At 46.9% G+C, this 22,686-nt stretch overlaps 2 protein-coding genes and 1 non-coding gene across 3 annotated transcripts in view; 2 read left to right on the top strand and 1 right to left on the bottom strand.

Moving 5' to 3' along the window:
- The window catches only part of ZSWIM7 (zinc finger SWIM-type containing 7), a 13,771-nt gene extending 2,929 nt beyond the window's left edge, over positions 1-10,842 (top strand). Inside the window, exons 3-6 of the mRNA XM_025863941.2 lie at positions 3,261-3,363; positions 7,872-7,976; positions 9,281-9,400; positions 9,536-10,842. Of these exons, the coding sequence (XP_025719726.2) occupies positions 3,261-3,363; positions 7,872-7,976; positions 9,281-9,400; positions 9,536-9,550 (343 nt within the window). The 3' untranslated portion in view covers positions 9,551-10,842. The remainder of the gene's footprint in view (positions 1-3,260; positions 3,364-7,871; positions 7,977-9,280; positions 9,401-9,535) is intronic.
- ADORA2B (adenosine A2b receptor) overlaps positions 10,830-22,686 on the bottom strand; it is a 20,806-nt gene continuing 8,949 nt past the window's right edge. Inside the window, exon 2 of the mRNA XM_025864245.2 lies at positions 10,830-12,243. Within this exon, the coding sequence (XP_025720030.1) occupies positions 11,580-12,243 (664 nt within the window). The 3' untranslated portion in view covers positions 10,830-11,579. The remainder of the gene's footprint in view (positions 12,244-22,686) is intronic.
- LOC112817334 (small nucleolar RNA SNORA18) lies at positions 22,325-22,455 on the top strand. The gene has a single exon (XR_003206373.1). It is a non-coding gene; the product is annotated as a small nucleolar RNA SNORA18 (small nucleolar RNA).

Below are 22,686 nucleotides of genomic sequence, written 5' to 3' on the forward strand. Positions count from 1 at the left end.
GGGGGGGGGTGGGTTAGCCTGGTGATGGGTATTAAAGAGGGCACGTTCTGCGTGGAGCACTGGGTGTTATGCACAAACAATGAATCGTGGAACACTACATCAAAAACTAATGCTGTAATGTATGGTGATTAACATAACAATAAAAAATACTCTTACTAAACTAAGAACAATGTTTCCTTGACATGATTGTTAAAAATCTGTCCAAAGCCAATACCAATCTTGGCCGTACAAGGTATTCTTGTGTTGTACTATTTGTCACTTTTGTTTAACATTGTTCTAGTAGGGGTGCCTGGGTGGTTCAGGCAGTTGAGCATCTGAGTCTTGATTTCAGCTTGGGTCATGATCCTGGAGTCCTGGGATTAAGCCCCACATCAGGCTCGCCACTTGGTGGGGAGTCTGCTTGTCTCCCTCTCCCTCTGCCCCTTTCCTGCTCACATGTGCACACTCTCATAAATAAATCTTTTAAAAACAAAATTGTTCTAGTGGTTGTAGTTGTTACACTGACACATGAAAAAGAAATTAGAAGCATGACTATCTGCAAGGAAAGACAGTTATCATTATTTGTAGATGACATAAATGTTTAAAAACCAAGAGAATAAAGGGTTTTTTTATTACAGAGATTAAAAATTGTTTTCCCTCATACCAAAGTTAAAAAATACAGCTGCAATCTCAGTAGAAACAAAGAAGTGAAAGCTACCTAGGAATAAGTGACATTTAATTGTATATGTGTACTTAATATTTAATAATCTAGAAAGATATATACCAACCTATACCAGTGATGATTTCAGAGGAAAGAAAAGAGATGGAATTTAGGTTTGCAAAAAGGTTTTAAGTTTTTCTCTACTAAGTGTTTTATAGAGATTATATATTAGAAAAAAATTACTATTAAAACAAAGAAAATAGGCAAATAATAAAAATGTAAATTAGCAGGGGCACCTGGGTGGCTCAGTTGGTTAAGCGACTGCCTTCGGCTCAGGTCATGATCCTGGAGTCCCGGGATCAAGTCCCACATTGGGCTCCCTGCTCAGCGGGGAGTCTGCTTCTCCCTCTGACCCTCCTCACTCTCGTGCTCTCTATCTCTCATTCTCTCTCTCTCAAATAAATAAATAAAATCTTTAAAAAAAATGTAAATTAGCAAAAACTTTGGGGAAAAGGGTAGATCTTCCTAGTGATCATAAATAAAATAATGATGCAACTTCCCATCTGTAAAACTGGCAACCACAGAAACGATGTTGGTAAGAATGTCCCAGATGTTGGCAAGAACATGGAGAAAAGGGTAATTGATACCCTGCTGGTACAAGTGTAAATTGGAAAGTAACCTGGCAACAGCCGATAGGAGCTTTAAAACATATACATATTCTTCAGTTCACAAATTCCACTTATAAGAGTGTATCCCAGGGAAGTAATCATGCATGTTCATAAAAGATTTTATAGTGAGCATATTCATCCAGTATTGCTTATAGTAGCAAAAACAAAACCAAAACCCCACCTGCAGACAATCTAGTTATTCACATTAGATTTAAGAAACCCTAATTATCTAAAAATAGAGTTTGGGGAAAAGCAAGGTAATTCATCTCTACAGTGGAATTCCTTGTAACCGTTAAGAATGTAAAAAAAAAAAATAGGTGTTCACAGTAAGTTATAAAGTTACAAAGGCAGGTTTAAAAGTTCTTACTAGATTCATTTTTAAAGTTAACTGTGATTAATTGATAAAGTTATGACCAGATTTTATTCATTTTTCTTTGTCCATAGATAATCTTCATATGTTTAATGTAAAAAATTTAAAACTTCACATTCTAATAGTTTGTTGTATCAAGAGACAAAGTTTGTTGGAAAACGAAGAAGTTGAACATTTTAATTTTGAAGATAGTAGCTCTGTCTTCATGTTTTGTGTCAGATCACATGAGTTCTTTAAAACATTAACTTTTCCATCTTAGTTCAACCCATCCATTTTGTTTTTCAGTTTATAAAAATAACTCCTACTTGTAAAAAAAAAAAAAAGTTCTTGGTTGGGGTTCCTGGGTGGCTCAGTCAGCTAAGCGTCTGCCTTCAGCTTGGGGCCTTGATATCAGGGTCTGGGCTCCCTGCTCATCGGGGAGTCTGCTTCTCCCTTTGCCTCTCATTCATGCTCTCTCAAATAAATAAAATCTTTAAAAAAAAATGTTCTTGGAAAATTGAGAAAACATGAAAAGCATCAACAATCATACCACCCAGTGATAATCACTGTTACAGTTTGGCTTATTGCTTTTTTTTTTATTAAATATTTTATCTTGAGATATTGTGGGTTTTCTTAAAAAATTTTTAACGTGATTGAGAGTTTCTAAATACCTAATTTTGTGCCCAACCTTTCTCATCATAAGAATTTTCCCACATACCAAATTTTTTCTGATCTATCGTTTAAAGGTGGATAGCCTTTATTATTAATATAGAAAGTACAAATTAATACCCATCAGGTGGTAAACATGAAAATCTCTGATAATATTGGTCTTGGTTAGGACATGGGGAAAACAGAACTCTTATACAGTGCTGGTGGGACTGTGGTTTCCACTGTGGAAAGCTATTGACAATGCCAATTAAAGTTGAAAAACGTACACATCTTAAGTCTCAGCAATTCTACTTATGTAACCAGGAAGAATTCTCATGTGCATTAAGGGACATGTATGGGGATAAGTGAGTATTCTTTATAATGTAAAACAGAGACAATCAGAATGCTTATCAGGGTATCTAAAAAATACAATGTATGTACATTTTATGTACGTATTTATGTAATAAAATGTTAGTCAAAAAATAAAAAATACATATATCAACATGCATCATTTTCAAAAGCACGTTAAATAGAAAAAACCAAGTTGCCAAAAAAGCCTACAACGTATCTTTTTAGGTTCTAAAACTTAGGAAACGAGCACACATATGTCTGATATGTGTGTGTATGCGTGTGTGTGCTATGTGTACATATTCAGCGTACTTTGTCTAATAAAATACAAAAACATTAACAGGAAGGAAGCCAACAAATGCATGCAGTTGCCTCAGGGATGAAAGGAAGTTGGGAAGGACAGGAAGCACTATGATATGTAAAGAGGGCTTTTTCTGGAAACATGTTAACATTCGGGGGAGGTTGATTACGTGGGGTTTTGCTATATTGTCTTTTTTTCCAAATTAAAATGAGTTTTTTTAAAAAAGTGCCAGTGGTGATCCTCTGGGTTAAGTTCCTGAGGTGACTGAAAGTAGGCAGTCTAATCTGAAGCCTCTCTGTTTCCCAGGCTGAAGTTCATCTTCGGCTCATCAGCCATCCAGGCCTTGGACCTCGTGGACCGACAGTCTGTCACCTTAATCTCATCGCCCAGTGGGAGGCGCGTTTACCAGGTAGAAATCTAGAGGTGGGGATGATCTCAACAAGGAACCCCCTTAGGACAAAACGTTTTCGTGAGTCCCAATATTTCCTGGGCTACTGAAAAGCAAATGACCCAACTTCATAAAATCAGTGTGTTAGTAATTGAAATAAGCTAAATAAGACCTCTTAACCCTACCTAGTAGCAATGTATAGAACCAGCAATGTTGTGGAGAGGCTGTTTTCTCAAATCTTACTGCATATAGTTGATTTTTGCTTCCCTGTGTTTATAACAAGCACTTTCCCCCAAAAAACTGTTGACACTTTCACCTTGTTCATTATCTCTTGCCTACAGGCAAAAGCCAAAATGCATTTTGAGGTCCTTTTGCACGCTCAGATTTATCTATCAGAAGTGATCTTTCAAAACTGTTGTCAGGAAGTACTTATTTTTTTTTTTTTTGGATCAAGATTATTTTTTATTGCACATTTGCTTACAAATTTAGGTAGAGCTAAACCTCTAGTATTAAGTTAGTTTCAGCCATATTTCAATCACCTGAATTACAGCAGTGAATAGCCTATATGTTCCCCTAGGATTATGTTTCAGAAACTAGAACATTATCCTTCCCAGTTTGTCTAGTTAACTGGAAGGAAGTACTTATTAATAAGGTTCAGACTATGCTGAAGGCAGGTTGTCTACTTGGACTTTAGTTTTGCCTTCTAGAATTTAAGATACGTAGATCTGTAAAGTAATAGCCTCTTATCAGACTCTGAAAGATTCAGATTTCCATGTGTTGATAATTCCTGCAAAAGCCCAACCAGGTATTTATCTTGCAGGAAACTGAGATGCAGAAAAGTAACCTCACATCTAGCAGTTGGGATTTGTAACTGCTGTCCCACACTGCAACCCATTCCCACTCCCCCGCACCCCAGTGTAGCTATATGAGACAAGGGTAAGTGCCATGGGATTGAGGGAGGGGAATCTTGTGAATGAAATAAAAATATTGGCAGTGTTCTCCCCAAGTTTTGAGTCTGGGGGTACCTGGGTGGCTCACTCGGTAGAGGGCATGACTCCTGATCTTGAGGCCCAAGTTGGATGTAGAGATTACTTGAAAATAAAATCTTAAAAAATAATAATATTTCCTTAAAAATTTTGTGTATGTGTGTATTTGGCTTGGAAGGACTAAAGAAGCCATCAGCTCTAGTATGTAATCTAGGTCTTGCTGAAGACCAGGAAGGGGGAAGTTTTTCAGCATTTGGATTCTGGTTTATTTATATGAACATCTCAGAGTTGAGACCATGTCAGTTAATTTCTAGTGAGGGAGCAAAGCCTACTATTGTATTTACTTAAAAGAAGCCACCTATTAGAATTTTGTCAGGGCAAACTTAACAGGTTAATAATCAAAGCTATTAAATGATGTTGTACCTGACTAGGTGTTTCCATTTTACTTCTTAGTGTTTTTATTTGGCGTTTCTATGTAGCTAAAATACCCAGAACAAAAAGGGCCTTTGAGTTTTGCCCACATCTTTTAGTTTCAGATTTTTTGTCTCCATTCCAGTATTAGCATAATACTTGACCTGTACAAACAGACTTCTAACTGCCCTCCAACTCTAAGATCTAGTCATTAGTTAAAATCTTAAAAGATTTTGTTTGAAATATTTCAGTTCTTGTTGACTTTTTGTTTCTCCCAAGATTGCCAGTTGTTTAACTTTCCTCATTCCCATCCTGTATTATATTACATTGCTTTATTCGTCATAAAAATGCAAACTTCCTAGTACTGTGACTTTCAGCTTGAACTTTGAATTAAATGAGGCTGTAGAAATCTTACACAGACCCTCAGTTTAACCTTAATGGTCTCATTGTATACTACTATAGTCCAAATTTGGCTTAAGTCATAGGTTCTCTGAGATGATAAAAGTTGAGTCAGACACTGTCTGATACTCCTCTGGTCATCTTTCCATAGGTCAGCCTTCTGATACTGTTACTGTCGTCCAGGTACAATGGTGATTATTCCAAAGTCGTCACTGTGCTGTTGTCACCCGAGTTGCTTTTCTGTAAACTTTTTGGGTTCACCTAGAACGAGGGATGCATCAGTCAGGAGAGGCTAAGCCATGCTGTGGCAGCAATGACCCCCAAATGTCAAAGACTTAGAAAAACAAAGTTTTAGGTCTCATTCATGCTTCACATCCATCCAGAGTCGATTACCACTCTACTCCAGGACATCTTCATTCAGGGATCCCAGTTGGTGTAGCAGCCTTTCTCTGGAATATTGTGGATCTCACAGCAGAGAGAAAAGAGGATGTGGTCTGTACCGATTTGTAATGTTTCCGCTCGGCTACTCACATTTTCCTGGCTAAAGCAGGTCACATAGCCAGCCAGTAGTTAATAGGGCAGGAATGTATAATCTTCTTTCAGAGGCACTGAGCACAGGGAACAGTAAATAATACAGTTGAGCACTGTGACGGCTCCTGGGAGGCTGGCAGCAACCATAAAATAAAACTGCACTTGCGAGTGGATGACCGTCCAGGTGGGTCACACTCCTTAGTACCCAACTGGAACCACAGCAGACTTTCTCCAAGGGAGGCTCATACGAGTCTACTCATGGGGCACCGTTTCCTTTTTCACAGATGTTTCTTTTTTAAAAGCTCTCTCCTGGGGATAAACATTGCAGACTGTGAGTGGGAGAAGTGGGGGCAGTTCCTGGGTGGGGGAGTCATTTTTCCATTGGAGGCTGAAGCCACTGACTTAGAGGATCCCTGAGGTCAATTTCCAGTGGTAGTCATTCCTAACTCAGATTTTTGCCTGATTATTGGGTTCATTAGTCATCCGATGGCTAGATAAGGAAGAAACAAATTCACAATTTACTATCTCTTGACAGTATTTTACTGCCTCAGGCAGTTGAACGGTGTACTTTTAGTCTTGGCCAGCCCCTGACAGGATCAGGCAAGGGAGCCTCTGTAGAAATTCTTCCCCCTCCCTAAGTCGCCTGGCATTGATTCAGCATAGTCCAGAGTCTTCTCATGGATTGGGGACCCACAAAAAGAAGGAACCAGAGAACGATTCAAGTCAGTGTAGAATTCCAGAGGCTTATGCCCGCTTAAATTTAAATCTAGAGAGAAGAGGTAGAGGAAGGGAAGAAATCTTAACGTTTTATTCATTGGTAATGGTTCGGAGACCCAAGAATCATTCATGTCACTGCTGGATGTTGGGTTTTTCCCAGGATTCAGTGGAAGACAGTCTGCTTTCAGGCTGTTGTCAGTTTGACAAACAAGCACAACACTCGAACACTGCTCTTTTGTTGCAGCCTTCCCTGTTGCTTCATTCTTTTTAAAAAAAATTTTTAAGATTTTATTTATTTGACAGAGAGAGACAGCGAGAGAGGGAACACAAGCAGGGGGAGCGGGAGAGGGAGAAGCAGGCTTCCCGCCGAGCAGGGAGCCCGATGCGGGGCTCGATCCCAGGACCCTGGGATCATGACCTGGGCCGAAGGCAGCCGCTTAACCAACTGAGCCACCCAGGCGCCCCTAAGCTTTATTTTTTGTTGGGGAGAAAGACAGAAGAATCTCAGGAGTGCTGACTTTTTTTTTTTTTTTAAGTCCTGGCCTTTTCATTTCAATTGCCATCTCAGAGCCTAAAACTCATTTGAAAGCCCTGTGGCAAATTCGTAAGTGGCAGGTCATGGTAAGATGCCCCTCAGGATGTTTCTACTTCGTTGGATACTGATTTTACACTTCTGGTTTGGAAATTAAAGCCAGGAATGAAGGCCTAGACATTTTTGGTTTGGGGTGCTTGGCGGTAGAGAGACGTCACCAAGTGATTTCTCCGATACGTTTGTCCATTCATGCCACAGACACGTCATAATTTCCCTGTACGCCTGTCTCCTTTTTGTCCCCCAACTACGAACAAGGCGATTTGTTCCTGGACTAGGCCTCTTAACCAGCCCCTCGAGTATCTGTATCCTCCTTCCATCCTGCTAGATGAATAGGCAGCTCCAGGCCTGCCTCATTCGGAGACCTCCACCCTGTGCAGCTGAGTCATCCCTTTAGCAAGATTCTTTGCTTTATTTATTCTCCCTGCCCTCAGATGTTTTTTAAGAGCCCTTTCCTTCTTCTGAAGACCCGTCTTCCTGTCTCACTGCTTGACTCTGCCTATGTTCACACTTTGTTTAGGTGTGTGGTGGAAGCTTTAGAAATGTACACACCCACTGTGAAATACCAAAGGTTAAGAAACCCCACGATAAAGTGTGTCCGAGGAGACCTTTCCCCTCCACCTCTTTCTAGGCAGCCCATAGAGTGGGCTCTCTAAATCGCTAGGGGGAGGATGGTTTAGCTAGTCTGAAACCCCAGTTTCCTTGTATGAAGCCCTCGAGGGCAGAGCCCCGAGCAGGAGGGGAGAGTCTGCACTTTTGGGTCACATGTTGCTGCAGTTCTTCCCCGTGCGATTCGCAGGGCAACCCTGAATCCTCGGATGGATGAAGTCAAGGGAAGGAGGCTGTTTTCCAGCGTGCCTTTCGAAGTCTGATCTCATCTGTCCTTTTCTTTCTAGGTACTGGGAAGTTCTGGTAAAACATACACATGCCTGGCTTCTTGTCATTACTGTTCCTGTCCTGCCTTTGCCTTCTCGGTGCTGCGGAAGAGTGACAGCCTCCTGGTGAGGACGAGGAAGGCTCTTCCCACTCTAGTCAGATTAGCACATTCTTGGCCCTGACCAGCATGGCGTAAGCGCTATACAAAACGGGAATTTTTACTATATGTCAAAACAAATAGTTTATTGTCCTTGATTGCAGTTAGTCATCTCTTTTGGGTTTACCCTCTCAAAATGCAGTGTCATTTTTAGATCTATATCCATTACCCGATTTTTTATTTATTTTTTATTTTCCTTAAAAGGTCACAGATGAAGCCTTGCGGAGGGCAACAAAATAATCTCAAAATTATTTTTTGAGTTGGCTCTGGGGAATTAGAGGGCCCGGTAAAAATATGAGCTAAACTGATTGTTGGCAACTTTGTGGATCCCCTACTCCAGCTGAGGTGTTTCTTCCCACTGCCCGTAAGACAACCTGGCAGTTAGCCCCTAGAATATGGGGCAGGAGAGCACATGGAGACTTTTGCCCATTTCACAGGCGCCCAGAGCATCAAGCAGGAGCAAGACATACTCACATAACTCCTTATTTCAGACAAGAAAGCACTACCCACCTGAGAGCAGGTAGCTATTTTATAAGACTTGCCAAGGAAAATTATAGAACCCGCTCCATTCTTCCCCTTTCTCTCACACGGTTACCTTGGTAAACATCCTTGGAACGGGGGTGGCTGGTTGGGTATCCCATTGTTAAAAGACCACCTTCACAGCCGACATGTCATAAGTGTGTTTCACCTGTCAAGCGACAGGATTAAACTTCGGGCCGCTTCAGTATCTAAAGCTGAGGGTGTTGGGACAGAGGGTCCGGCATGTCCCCAGGGGTGTGTACAGGCCTATATGGGAGGGTTCTGCGACCCACCCGTGGGACAGCACGACGGTTAAGGGAGCAGCCCGCAGACTCAGCACGTGGGTAAGATGGGGACAGGACTTGTCCGACAGATTTCAGTGTGATCATCTGTGAGAAGCACTGAGCAACACGGTGGGTCAAGGAATGTCTGCCATCGCTGTGAGGAGTGTTCTGAAGGCTGGAGGAAAGCGAGAGAGCTGAAGGCGAAAATGAGGGGCCTGTCTTGGTTTGCACGGTGGGTCATAAACCCGGTGTCGGCTGGGTTAACGGCTTCCCAAAACAACAGGCAAAGTAAAACTTGCTTCATCCCCTCAGATTTCTAGAAAGAATATATCGTGTCATCTTCAACTGCGGTTTTTAGGCAGTGAGTCCGTAACATGTGTGCCCCACTCCTTTCCTAGTAAATGTAGCAAGAGGTCTTGGTCAGCTTCGGCCCTGCCCATCTCTAACGGGTTTGTGTTTTGTGTTCCAGTGCAAGCATCTCTTGGCGGTTTATCTTAGTCAGGTAACGAGAACCTGTCGGCAGCTAAAGGTCTCTGACAAGCAACTGACTGACATACTATTCGTGAAGAAGCAACAAGCAGCACAAAAGGTATAGACTGAGCATCGTTATCTTTCAAAATAGAAGTCCTACCCAGAAAAACACTTCACCTACTAAGATTCACCTGCAGGAGAGGTGAAATAGATCTTCTGGAGACTTCTCGTCAACTATCCCTTTTCCCTCCAGGACAAGAGACTGTGAGTTGCAAGCCAGGATGTGCATATACTTTGAAGGTCTACAATTTCTCCTGAAAAATCTGAGCCAGCCTCTGAGCCCCGTGGGTCAGTTTCCTGGATGAATCAAGCATTTGACCCAAACAAAGCCTAGTACTGTGTTCTGTCCACAGTTAGATTTTTTTTTTTTTAAGATTTTATTTATTTGAAAGAGAGAGCATGAGCAGGGTGGAGGGGCAGAAGGAGAAGCAGACTCCCCGCCGAGCAGGGAGCCCGACGTGGGACTTGACCCCAGGACGCCGGGATCACGACCTGAGCTGAAGGCAGACGCTTAACCCACTGAGCCACCCGGGTACCCAGTTAGTCAGATTCTTAAGTTACTGAAGTACTAGTAATTTTATTTAAGAGGTTGGAATGGTAGACGAAACTGGTCAGATGAAGTTTAGATGAGTAAGTGTGACTTCTCTCCTGGGATCCAGGAGTTTCCCCTGCAGCAACAGGAGCTCAGTGAGCGCAGAGATGTGGCCGAAGAGCAGCCAGCATAGAAAGACTTCGGGGTTCTTGCCTCGGTGAGCTGCAGCCGATCTGTGGAGCTGGTGCCAGGAAAGCTCACATAGGCTGCAGCGTTAGAAAGGTGGTGTCGAAAACAAGGAAAGAGCAGTGGTCTTGCCCTGCATGCGCTGCAGGGCTTTATAACAAGCCAAAGGAAGGAAAACCAGACTGCGTGCAGCCCCGGAGAACTTCTTAGTAAGTAAAGCTGTTCCCAGCCGGAGTAGGAGCCTGGAGGGCCGGGAATGCTCTGGTGCCATGGGGGCTCATAAATCTGCAGTGTCCTCGCGGGGATACTGCAGAAGGCAGTGCAGCAGCGAACAAACAGATGAAACAGATTTTACAGCCGGGCAACGCCCAGCCCCGGGCCCCTGGAAACCTGTGGCACAGTGCGTGGACACGGTTCAGGGCACAGGTGGCACCGTGGTCCCTGCTAGGCAGAGCCTTTTGTTGCCACAGATAAAACCTGTCAAGACCCGACTCCTTGGGCGCCTGGGTGGCTCAGTTGGTTAAGCGACTGCCTTCGGCTCAGGTCATGATCCTGGAGTCCCGGGATCGAGTCCCGCATCGGGCTCCCTCCTCGGTGGGGAGTCTGCTTCTCCCTCTGACCCTCTTCCCTCTCGTGTTCTCTCTCATTCTCTCTCTCTCAAATAAATAAATAAAATCTTTAAAAAAAAAAAGACGACTCCTTGGGAAACTTGAGCTGGTTATAAACTTCTCTTTTTAAGCAATCTTCAGAATAAAGAACAGAATGTGGATGCAGCACCCTAAGCTTGTGAAGTTTTATTTTTATTTCACCTAATAGATGTACATGGTTGTTTGATTTTTACTTATTCAGATTTTCACACTTGGGCTCCAGCAGCATGGCCAGACTTCAGCTTGGTAGAGAACTACACTTGACTGCCTGGCTGTCGGAGGGGCAGATGCAGTCTGGGAGAGAGGGATTCCATCTCTCCACTTTGTTCCACTAGTACATGGAAAAGAATGTTACCAAAGAATGATATTCTACTTACAGACTTAACAAGAGTAGCATTTCCCCAAATAAATATAGCAGTTTGTTGACTGAAGAATTACACTTAATTTTCCTGGTTACCTTCCTAGGAACAAGTATCTATTTTTAGTACGCTCAACTTTTATTCTTTCACTGCCTCTAAGTTAAAAAACAAAACAAAACATTTGTATTATAATAGTTCACAGTGTTTCACAGTAAAATAGTTTCATTCTCTACCATGAAAGAGGCAGACTCTTAAAAAAACAAAAACAGTCTTTTACAATCCATTCAGGCCATTGGCATCATCCACACAGAGCAGCCAGAGAGAACCAGAAAGACATTTGTGAGCCTTTGGAGCCGACTGATAACATGTGCACATTAGCTGGGTATGGGGTCACTCGAGAGGCAGCCCGGGCGCTGACACGGTGTAGCTGTCTTTAACAACGGCAGTCAGCCAGTCCCGTCCCGTCCCTGTGCTGATTGTGAACGTGCGTCTTGGAAGAGGCCGGGCCCTCGGTCATAGGTCCACATCAAGGGCAGGCTGTGCCCCTGCCTGCCCATTCCCGCTCTTGAGGACATCTGTCTGGCAGAGGACATACCTGGAGATGATTTTGTGAAAAGTATAGCGGAAGTCTCGGTTCCGATAGGCATAGACAACAGGATTGACCACCGAGTTGGCATGTGACAGGAGAATGGCCGTGTTCATTGCCCACTTGGGCTTATTCTTTGCCCGGGCTGGCTGAAAGAGACTGACACAGTTGATGGCATGTACTGGCAGCCAGCAGAGAGCAAAAATGCCAACGATCATGGCCAGGGACTTGGCGGCATGGATCTCCCGCTGGATGATGGTCCTGGAGTGGTCCATCAGCTCCATGTGCTGAAGCTGCCTGCAGGCCACCATGAAGATCTTGATGTAGATCACCAGCATGATGATCAGCGGGGGCAGGACGCACCCAAAGAAGTTGAAATATACCATGTAGCTCATGGGGACCACGTTCTCAAACAGACACTTCACGAGGCAACAGCTTTTGTTGGTGGCTCCATCCCAGGGTTCCGTGCAGTTGGTGGCACTGTCCTTACTGTTCCACCCCAGGAACGGGGTCAGTCCGATGCCAAAGGCGAGGACCCAGAGGACAGCAATGACTCCTCTCGCTCGAGTCCCAGTGACCAAACTCTTATACCTGTCCAAAAGAACAGCATCTGTTATTGTCAGCGCGCAGAACTCTGTCACCGGAGTGCGAGACCCCGCCTCTGCTTTGGTTCCGTGGCCTTTACCCCAACAATCTTTAGGGTTCACCCTCAGGGGGCACCGTGGCCTTTTACCCTCAACGTGAAGACACGCAAATAGGTGGGAACACCTTTGCTCCAACAAGCTCACTAAGAGTTTCATTCTTGACTTACTAGCTCAGCTCTGTTGAGTGACAAATCATGGTCAGTGAGAACAAGGGGAGAAGTGCTTTCTAATTATCCACATCCCGGTCTGGGAGTCTAGGTCTTCTGTAAGGCACTGTTCTAGGTGGTGCGCCGCACCAATGAACAGAACACCCAAGACCCCTGCTTTGAAAGAACTTACGCTGTAGTAGGGGGAGACTGATGATCCTAAACAACAAACATGTTAGTAAATTCTGTGGTGTGTTAACAGGAGAGGTGTAGTATGAAAAAAGAAAATGCAGACTAAGGAAGATCAGGACTGGCAGGGACTGGAGTTTTCAAGAGGTCAAAGGTGTTTTCACTGATTCGGTGAGACTTGAACAAAAGCCTGAGGAAGTGCGGCTCGCAGCCCCCAGGACCCCAGCGGCACTCCCTGGCGGCCCTGGGCAAGACTCCTCCTAGCCTCCCACAAATAGACGAGAGGTCTGTCTCGGACCGTAAGAACAGCCCCCTCTGGAAACTGTTGGAGAACAAGACTTCTGGCAACCTCCCTCTCTCTGCTAGCAGCAAAGCTGATAAAAACGGGGAAATACTGTAGCAAATATTAAATAACTCGAGTAGTTCTAAAACTTGAAATCTTGTTTAAAACTGCTAGAAATCATAACGCACAATTTAGACATTTTGCCATAAACGAGCCCATATGTGGTTTACGTAGCAAAGCTATCAGGCTTGCTATTCAGTCGGTCCATAATATGTATTCAATGTCAGGGATTGAGTCAATGAGAAAAAAAATCTTTCCTTAACCTCTGGGAAGAAAATTGGGAAATAACTGGATATACGTTACCTTAAGACCTGTCTCTGGAAAGTGTCCAGTTTCCCCGGCCGGCAGTAGAAAGCCTGTACTCAGCCCACAGCACCCCGCAGGCCGCCCCCCGCCCCCCGCCCGCCACCTCATGCTGCTTTCGACCTGCGATAATAAAACACCTGTTCCTGTTTCAAGGGTCACCTCCGTTCCCGATCACCTCTCAGGCTGAGGTGGCCACTCCCACTCTCTGGCCCCAGACACACCTGGCATAGAGCTGATTTATCTATTACGTGTGTTTTCCCCTCAGCTAGAATGTCAACCTCTTAAGGACTGGCACCTTGTCCCTTTTGTACTGGTGTCCCAGGGCCCGGCACATATATAGTAGGTTCTTAATGATATGGCCATTATGAATGCATTCCTTATTTGTTACCTGATTTGTTATCAAACGGCTTTAAAAGAAGATTCTACTTAGGAACACCTAATGCTACGGGCCTGGACAGGCAGGGGAGCCGGTACGGTTTGCTGAGAAAGTTAACAGAGATCTTGCCTTGTAAGTGACAGTGATCCCTCATCTTTTCTCCTCCCTCTGAGGGCCACTCTCTGCAATGGGCAGCGCGATCGTGGGGCCTTTACTACAAATGACCTGCTGGGCTCTGTTGCTCACTGAATTTTCCTTGGCCAATAAATCCATCTATTTCTTGGGGCGCCTGGGTGGCTCGGTTGGTTAAGCGACTGCCTTCAGTCATGATCCTGGAGTCCCGGGATCGAGTCCCGCATCGGGCTCTCTGCACAGCAGGGAGTCTGCTTCTCCCTCTGACCCTCCCCCCTCTCATGGGCTCTCTCTCTCTCTCTCAAATGAATAAAATCTTAAAAAAAAATCCATCTATTTCTAAATCCTTTCTGCTTCCCTCCTCACTCGAATCTACAGCCATTCCTTAAAAAAAAAAAAAAAAAATGTTATTCCTGTCCATTACCCCACCAGAGAATGCAGTCAGTCCCTGCAGAATAACCAGCAGCCTCCCTAAAAGCCAGGCACTTAGAATCACAGGAATTTAGATCTATGAGGCCACTTCCTCAGAAGCCTGCGCTTTCTCTCTTGTTGTTCACAGGATTCAACTGTATTTGAGTACAGTTGAATACAGGCCAGTCCAGGGCCGGGATGAACTGTATTTGGGGTAAGCAAACTCTCTGGTACGGAGCGGCCCGGAGTGGATACATGAGGTGGTTTCGGCCAATGAGACAGAAGGAAGTCTGCTAGGGCACTTCCAGGAAAGATTTTACTTCTTGATAAAAGGAGAGAGACCCATGAGGAGGGCTCTTCCCCCTTTGCTTTTGATGCTCCTATGGGAGGCTGTGATGCCTAAAGCTGTAGCAACCGTCTTGTGACCATGAGGGGCTAGCCTGGAGACAAAGCAATGGCAAAGCAAAAGGAAGGAAAGAGCCCGGGTCTTTGACGACCTTTCTGAACCACTGCACCAACCCTAGAACCATCATGGCTCCACATTCGGGTTCAAGAAATCATTAAATGTCTTGATTGCTTAAGCCACTGTTAACCAGCAGCCAAAAGCATACAAACTGGAAGGGACTTTTCTCTCTTCTAATCGAAACTCTCTTATTTTACAAATGAGGGAACAGAGATACAAAGTCTTTGAGTAACAAAAGCAATAAACGAACCAGAGACCAAAGCTAGGTCAGGACTCTCAACCTGTGTTCCTTGTACCACATTATGCTGAGGCTTATTTTACTTGACTGTTTTTTTTGGTTTTTTTAAGCAACATTAGACACCGTACATGGAGGGATCACAGGGGGTGGCTTCCCACCAGAGTTCAGAACAACAACCGGAATCCACCTACATCTGAACTCAGAACTGCTGGATCCTGCATGTGTGAAAAGCTACTTTTATGCTCAACTGACTTAGATAAAGCAGATGATTCCATCGGGGAGCAGCTGGTCACCACTTTGTGAAACCCCCCCAAACACAGCTTTTTTCCCCGTTGGTTCATTATTTCATTCAGAGCTCTTCCTTCGGACCAGGCACTCTGTTAATCACTGGAAACATAATCACAGCCCTTCTGGGTTGTAAAGCTAATGAAAGAGAAAGTAAACAAGTAAACAAACAAACGTGTCATTACAAATCAGAGTGAGTTCGGCCACACCAAAATGCATAGGATGCCGGTAAGAGAAAAACAGGAAGACTTTGGACAGAGGATGTTGGAAAAGGCCTCTTAAGCAAAGCTAGGTTCAGAAGGAGTAAAAAATTACAAGAGTGACGGCGCCTGGGTGGCTCAGTCCTTAAGCGTCTGCCTTCGGCTCAGGTCATGATCCCAGCGTCCTGGGATGGAGCCCCGCGACGGGCTCCCTGCTCTGCAGGAGGCCTGCTTCTCCCTCTCCCCCACTGCCCCTGCTTGTGTTCCCTCTCTCGCTGTGTCTCCGTCAAATAAATAAAATCTTTAAAAAAAAAAAAATTAGAAGAGTGGAGAGGAGAGCATTCTAGTCAGAACAGCATGGTAAGGCTTTCAGACAGGAAAGGATTTTACTTTCCTAAAGAAGCAAAAGGAACTGAGTGACCTAAGACGAGGCAGGGCCAGCTCATAGGCCATGGGAAGGAATCTAAATTTTGATATTCCAAGTGCAGTGGGAAACTGTTGAAGGCTTATTTTAAGCAAGGGAATGGTGCTGATTTATGTTCTGTAAAGCTCACAGTGTGGAGACTGAATTTTAGGGAAGAAGAAAAGCAGGTCAATTAGGAAACTCTTTTGGTGGTGCATTCAAGAGAAACTGTTGACGTGGACCAGGGTGACAGCAAAGATGGTGCCGACCGATCTGCCCTTTGGAGGGAGAACCAACAGGTCTTGAAAACGGGTTGGATGTAGGAAGATGAAAAATCGCGGATGAGTCCTAGGATTTTTCCCCTCCCGTGCACTAATGTTTTTTAATTCGTTATACGGAAACAGTATCAAGGGGATTAAGAGCAAGAGAATGGTGGATGTTAGTATCCGGATGAAAACGATCCCGAGAGAGAGAGAGAAGACGTACCAAAAAGGCCAGACTGTTAAAGCGGCTGAGAATCTGCAGAGGCTGGAGGATGTGGGTCCAGGGCTCGTGTGCAGGGACACGCCGCCGTGGCAGAAGGAAGGAGGGGGGCAAGGCCAGGGCAGGAGGGGGAGGGCCCGGTGGCTAGAAGACCTTCGAGAGCCGTGGTCACCCCAGCCACGGAAGAAAAGCCGTCCCCCGAGAGAGCGGGAAGGCCGAGGTGTCTCAGCGAGGGCAAGAGGGAGCTTGCTAGAACTATGGGGTGGGATGCCTGCCTCTGTGGTTTTGACGGCGCGGCAGCCTCTGTTGAGGATGAGGTGCAGGCTGACCCGTGCAAGTGCGAGGCCGAGGAGCAGTGAGAAAGACGGACAGGAGCTCAGAGCAGGGTGCGGACGCTCGGGCTGGGCGCCAGGGGCGGCGGGTGCGCACAAGGGCGCTAGGGGGCAGGGGGCGGGGGCTGCGTGCCCGGGAGCATCAAAGGTGCGGGTCTTCTGCGGGAGGGACCGGGACGCTACTCTGGAAAGGAGCGGAGAGAACCAAGAGGAAGCGCTCGAGCCCGAGTCCCCACCCGAGGTCCCGGGTGCAGGCAGACATAAGGGAAACCGTGTCCTTGGGGGTCAAGGCCAGGTGGCCGAGGGGGCGTCCGGAGAAGAGTCCGAGAAGACCCAGGGATCCGGTGGTGGCCGGGGGAGCACAGAGCTTGGGAAGGCGAGGCGGGGCTTTGGGTCCAGCCAGCCAGGGAATGTACAGAGCACGGCGGGGATGAAAATCTGCTGAATTCTTCCGAGGCCCTAAAATACTCGGCTGAAGAGGAGACTAAATCGGCGTCTCCATTTTCATCTTTAATGTGCCAAGAGTACTTGAAACTTTAAAGGAGGAAAAAAAAAAAAGGTTCATCATTCCTTCATTCATCTAAAACAAGGCTTCCTCCCTCATCTCCTAACTGGTAGATCGTTTCCCACGCTGGCGGCCTTTGAACCACATGAGCAAAGTCCTGGGGCCCCGCGCCTGCAGACGCGCTCCCCCAAGCCGTGACACTGAGCCCGCGCCGCCGACGCACCTCCTCCAGGCGGCCTTCCCATCGCGCTCAGCCCGTGCCTTTCAGGGCACAGCTGGGCTCACTCCAGTTTACAGACGAGGCAACCAAGGCTCAGAGGGCTTACGTTATTGGCCTGCTGCCCTGAACTGCAGTCAGGACACAGACTCCATCTAACCTGACTCCAGTTTTGCCACAAGTAGTCCTTTCCCTGCTCGGGACCAGACGGCTCCTCTCCCCAGTCCCCGCTCCCGCCTCTGCCGGTCCTTCACCCACAGGCCCACCTCGGGGGCAGCCAGCCACGGGCCTGCCGCTTCGCTTTCTTCCCCGCACACGTCTGCCCTTGCCGGAGCTGCTCGCTGGCTCCGGGGACCTCCCCTCCGGAGCCGGCCACGTGGGAATGGAGGGCTTAAGGCAAGAGGCCCCCGCTACTTTCTCGGTAAGCAGTCCTTAGAAGGCAGCGCAGAGTCTTCCTTTACTCTGCTGGAGGAACAGCCAGACCCACAGGAGAAGCACGGGCTCCAAAGACGAAAACACGTTTAGCGCGGGCGCTCCAGCTCCATAATGGCACACGGTGTCCACGAGACCCATGCCCGGGCCCAGGCCCCGGTGGGAGGTAGTCGGGGATGCTGGAGAAAGCAGGCAGGTGTCCCCGCACCGAGCAGGATGCTACCAGGGATGACCCCTGGGCTCCCTGGCGTCTCACGAAGGCTCTAGTAACCTCCTGCCCTGTCCTCTCATCTCCTCCTCGCAGCCGTTGGGGCCCCGTCCCTCTCCAGAATGCCCGTCTCCTTCCCTGGCCCCACCTCTGGCCTGCGGATTCCGCGCTTCCCTCCCTCTGCACCAGCGGCTCCCACAACATCCTCCTGTGCGCGCACGCACGTGTGTCCCCAAAACATTCCCGAAAGGCCGGGGTCAAGTTTTTCCCTCCATCTGCCCCTACGCCAGTCTCTGCCCGGCTGTGGGGGGCGCCGAGCACAACAGGAAGGCCGAGGAAGCCGGACATAGGTCCCCAACGTAGGAGGTGTCAATAAAATGTAGAGATGACGAAAGGAAGCATACGCAGCTTTATTATCCCAAACGAGCACGAGCACTTCTCTCCCACACAAAAGGGGTGTTCTGGGAAAATCCTGGCTCTGCTGCTCTCTGCTGGGCACGGGGCTGGGCTGTGACCCGCCCATTCTCCCTCGAAGGGGCTCATGAGCTAAGGAGATTGACAGAAAAATGGTCACAAGGAGGGACTCAACAAAGGGAACAGTGTGGACACAGGTTACATAAGGCAAAGCGGAATCGCCAAGTTCCACATAACAAGGGCTGGCCTATTTCTGGGGCAGGGTCTCCTCCCTCCCGGGCTCTGCCGCCCTCCGCTCAGACCAGGCTGCCTTCTTGGCCTTAGAAATCAGGATTCCCAGCCCCCGGGTGCTCTGAGATCAACATATGCCCTTGGGTGGCTGCCCTGGCAGGGTGCCGGGGGGGAGGGAGGGGGGAGGGAGGGCTGCACTCTGGTGTCAGAGAAATGGGGACAAAACGGCTGCAGAACCCACCCCCATGGCTGCTGGGGCTTTTAACACAGAGAAGGTATTCAAAGCACTTTATGGACGCACCGCTCTAGGGAGATGTGCGTGGAGTCCTGTCGCATTGTATTCCTAACACAAACATTTCTGCTTTAAAGCATGTGAATATACATTTTGGGAAAACTTCATGTTCCCTAAAAGTGCCCACGAATGATAACAGGATGTATATTGAAATCGGGTTAGGACAGACCCCCTCAAAACTTATAAAATGTCATAACTAGAACACTAACGACTCGGGGCACCCGAGCAGGCAGCTCGGCAGGGCCGGAGGCTGCCACAACGAATATTAAAAATGCACCCCAAAAAATCTAGTGGAAATTCTGGCAAAACCTGAATTAGAGCAAGGCGGGTAAGTGCCAGGACAAGGCGGATGAAAGAGCTGTCCGGAGCCAGGGGACTGTAATTAAGTAGGGCACGGAGGGCCAGGCTGGGAGACGGCTTTGGGAGGAAGCCGGCCCAGATGCAGGCACTGTTGGGTGTTTTTCTTCCTCCCCGTTCCCCTTTGGGCTCCTGCGCCACAGCCGTCAAACAGAGGGCTTTTTCCTTTCCTGCTGATAGCTACTCCCGCGATCCCAAGCCCTTTCACCGGGGCCAAACCATGGATGAACCAAAGCAGCCTGCAGGGGACCAGCATTCTCCCCCTCTTCACCCATAACATGTGCATGAGCTCACATTACAGAAGTTCACAGGGAAGCAGACCAGTTCGTCCTGAAGTGCAGCGCCGTGCTCCCCCCCGGGGACCCCCACACCGATCCCCATGGCGGCCCTTCCCCAAACCTCCCACATAACCATAGTTTGTGTCTCCTGCCACCGAAGCATGCGCTCCTTAATGGCAAGACTCTATCTCGTTCACTGCTGAATCCGAAGCACCAACCGTGGGCTGGGCACACAAGTGCTCAACAGGAGCCTGAATTTACAAGAGAACAGGACTCTGGTCTTAATCACACAGACATGTGTAACAGCCACTTGGTAGCTCTAAGCGAAACAAGGCAGGGGGCATGGGGACGTGTCTGGCTTGCACTTCAGCGTATAGTTCACAAGAAGCTATCTGCAGAAAAGGGACGTCTTTGTGCTCAGTAGCTGCTTCAGATTTCTCATGGAACCAAACGAAAAGGGTTTGTGAATGGGTGTCATGGGGGCGCCCGGGTGGCTCAGTCGTTAAGCGTCTACCTTCGGCTCAGGTCACGATCCCGGAATCCTGGGATCGAGCCCCGCATCGGGCTCCCTGCTCTGCGGGAAGCCTGCTTCTCCCTCTCCCACTCCCCCTGCTTGTGTTCCCTCTCTCGCTGTGTCTCTGTCAAATAAATAAAATCTTTAAAAAAAAAATTTTTTTTAATAATTCTGGCAAACAGCTCTTTTTTTTTTTTTAGGCCTTCAGGCCTAGTGCTTCCAAGGAGGCCAGGACCCTCAGCTACTCTGGCTCTTGGTGGTGGTGGTGGTGGGGGGGTTCTCATCTACTCTAACAGGTTCGGACTTGTCTGAATCCCAGTGGCTGACCTGGCAGGGGCTTGAGCTGGGCCCACTGCTGCATGTACAGGTAGCCGGACAGGATGCCACTTGTCCTTCGCAGTCATCCAAGAACAATGGAGGAAGAATGCAGGTGGCTGAAGAGAGAGCCATCAGCACTCCCCACCAGCTTCCTGCGGCTAGGAGACAGTCCACTGTGGTCTGACGGTGAGTCAACCCACTGAGATTGAAGATGGGGACCAGGACCGGGTCTCCCAGAGTTCACCTTGGAGGCTGTTTTTTTGGTGAGTCTCACATTTTGGTTTTCATGTATCGGGGGGACTCAGGGACAGCCTGCAGTTGCGGGGCTCCAGACTCTGATTTTCAAATGAAATAAGAGCCTGTAAGAGAAAGGGCCGCTGCCTGAAACCAAACCAGAGAATAAAAAGATACCTTGTCTTCTCCCCCATAAAGTACTCTCCCACACTGCTGCCATCAGGAGGCACATAATATCGGTGTGTCCCATTACTGATGATGTTAGCTTGGATCACCTGGTTACCACGGTTTCTGCCAGATTTCTCCACTGTAACGATTTTTCCCTTTGGATTTAGCAGATATCTTGGAATAGGTACTTTGAGACTACATATTTTGCTCTTCATCAGACTTTCACCAATGAGTTTTAGCACCTATTGATGATTCTTGCCTGAACGAGTTATTACTATGATAGTTGCCAAATGATGATTCGCTTAACTCAAGCATTCCTACTCATTAATGAGATGGCATTCCCCTGTAAGCAAGAGTTCTTCCCACTCATTATTTAAAAAAGGGAAAATCTCCTAGTTCTTTCACTGTGAGGGCCTAGCAGAAAGGATACTCCGGGGGCAATAAGCACACTGACCCAAATCTTGGTTTCTAAATACCATTCTCCACTGAAAGGAAACAGGGCTCCTTGGAGAAATGGCTGATTCCAAAGCCGGAAAACACAATGTGAGCTGGCAAAACCCTCCTGTGACAGAAAGTAAGGAAGTGCTCAAAAAATTGATGGGAACACTTCTCGAAGTGAACTTGAGTGGGCTCCCACTGGCTCATTTTGAGCATCAAAATGAGAAACACACACGGATTAGAACACATTGAATGAAAATAAAACCCCGTAAGTCCATTCTGATATTTAAAAAAATAATTTTTAAGGAGGAGCAGGGAGAAGGTAAAACTCTTTTTTTATGAAGAATGCCAACTGATCAAGATGGAAGGAATGAAAAGAAAGAAAATTGCCCTTTTACATGGTAATAACTGACTCAGGCAAGAGTCATCGCCAGGGAGAACATACCCTTACAGTGATTGAGCACTGGCAGAGACAGCTGTAAGCAAGTGATCAGAGTTAAGACCCCAACAATGGGACACATGGAGATGGCACGCCTTCTCGCATGATGGATCCAAACAGACATAACATCAGGTAGACAGTATTTGTCCAGTGAGAGAGCTGGGACCTTATCCTAAGGCACTGGGAGTATTAGGTAAAGGAAGGAGGGGCAATCAGGTTTTTTGTTTTAGAAAGACCACTGTCTTGTAACGAATGGGCTAGGAGGGCAAGCTCGGACGCAGAGAGACCAGATGTGAGCCTAGATGGGACCAAAGAGAAGTGACTGGGGAAGGATATAAGAAACCCAAATGGAGGGCGCCCAGGTGGCTCAGTCGTTAAGCGTCTGCCTTCGGCTCGGGTCATGATCCCCGAGTCCTGGGATCGGGCCCCACATCGGGCTCCCTGCTCCGCGGAAAGCCCGCTTCTCCCTGTCCCACTCCCCCTGCTGGTGTTCCCTCTCTCGCTGTGTCTCTCTCTGTCAAATAAATAAATAAAATCTTAAAAAAAAAAAAAAAGAAAAAGAAACCCAAATGGAAAAAAAAATGCAACTGAGAGGACCTGTTCTGTAACATCTTTCAATAAAGCTTTAAAGTTCTCTATGTTAAATAAATAAATAAACAAACAAATAAATAAAGCAGCTGAGCTTTATCCTGATGGGGTCTTTTCCGTAGACCTACATCGTTGGGAACGCCTCATACAGAACACGCGTGGTTTCCTTTATTCACAGAACTATGTGTTAGATCCGTGGGAAAGAACTACAGGACATGATCGTCTAAAACTATGAAAGACCTAAGTGTCACATTTTTTAAACCGCAGGCATTGGCCAATCCCTACAATCTGCAATTCTAGGGTGTGAGAGTCTAGGGGGTGTCTGAAGTTGAGAACCAGGCAGATCCATCTATTCTGACCCTAAACGTGGCCCTAAAGTCAAGAAAGTGGATCCCAAAGATTACAGGTGGGGAATTTCTGAAATATGTCCATATTCAAGTAGAGATCAAA

Source organism: Callorhinus ursinus, unplaced genomic scaffold (genome assembly GCF_003265705.2).
Source record: "Callorhinus ursinus isolate GAN/ISIS: 27379988/994484 unplaced genomic scaffold, GSC_fseal_2.0 scaffold43, whole genome shotgun sequence".
Classification (NCBI taxonomy): Eukaryota; Metazoa; Chordata; class Mammalia; order Carnivora; family Otariidae; genus Callorhinus; species Callorhinus ursinus.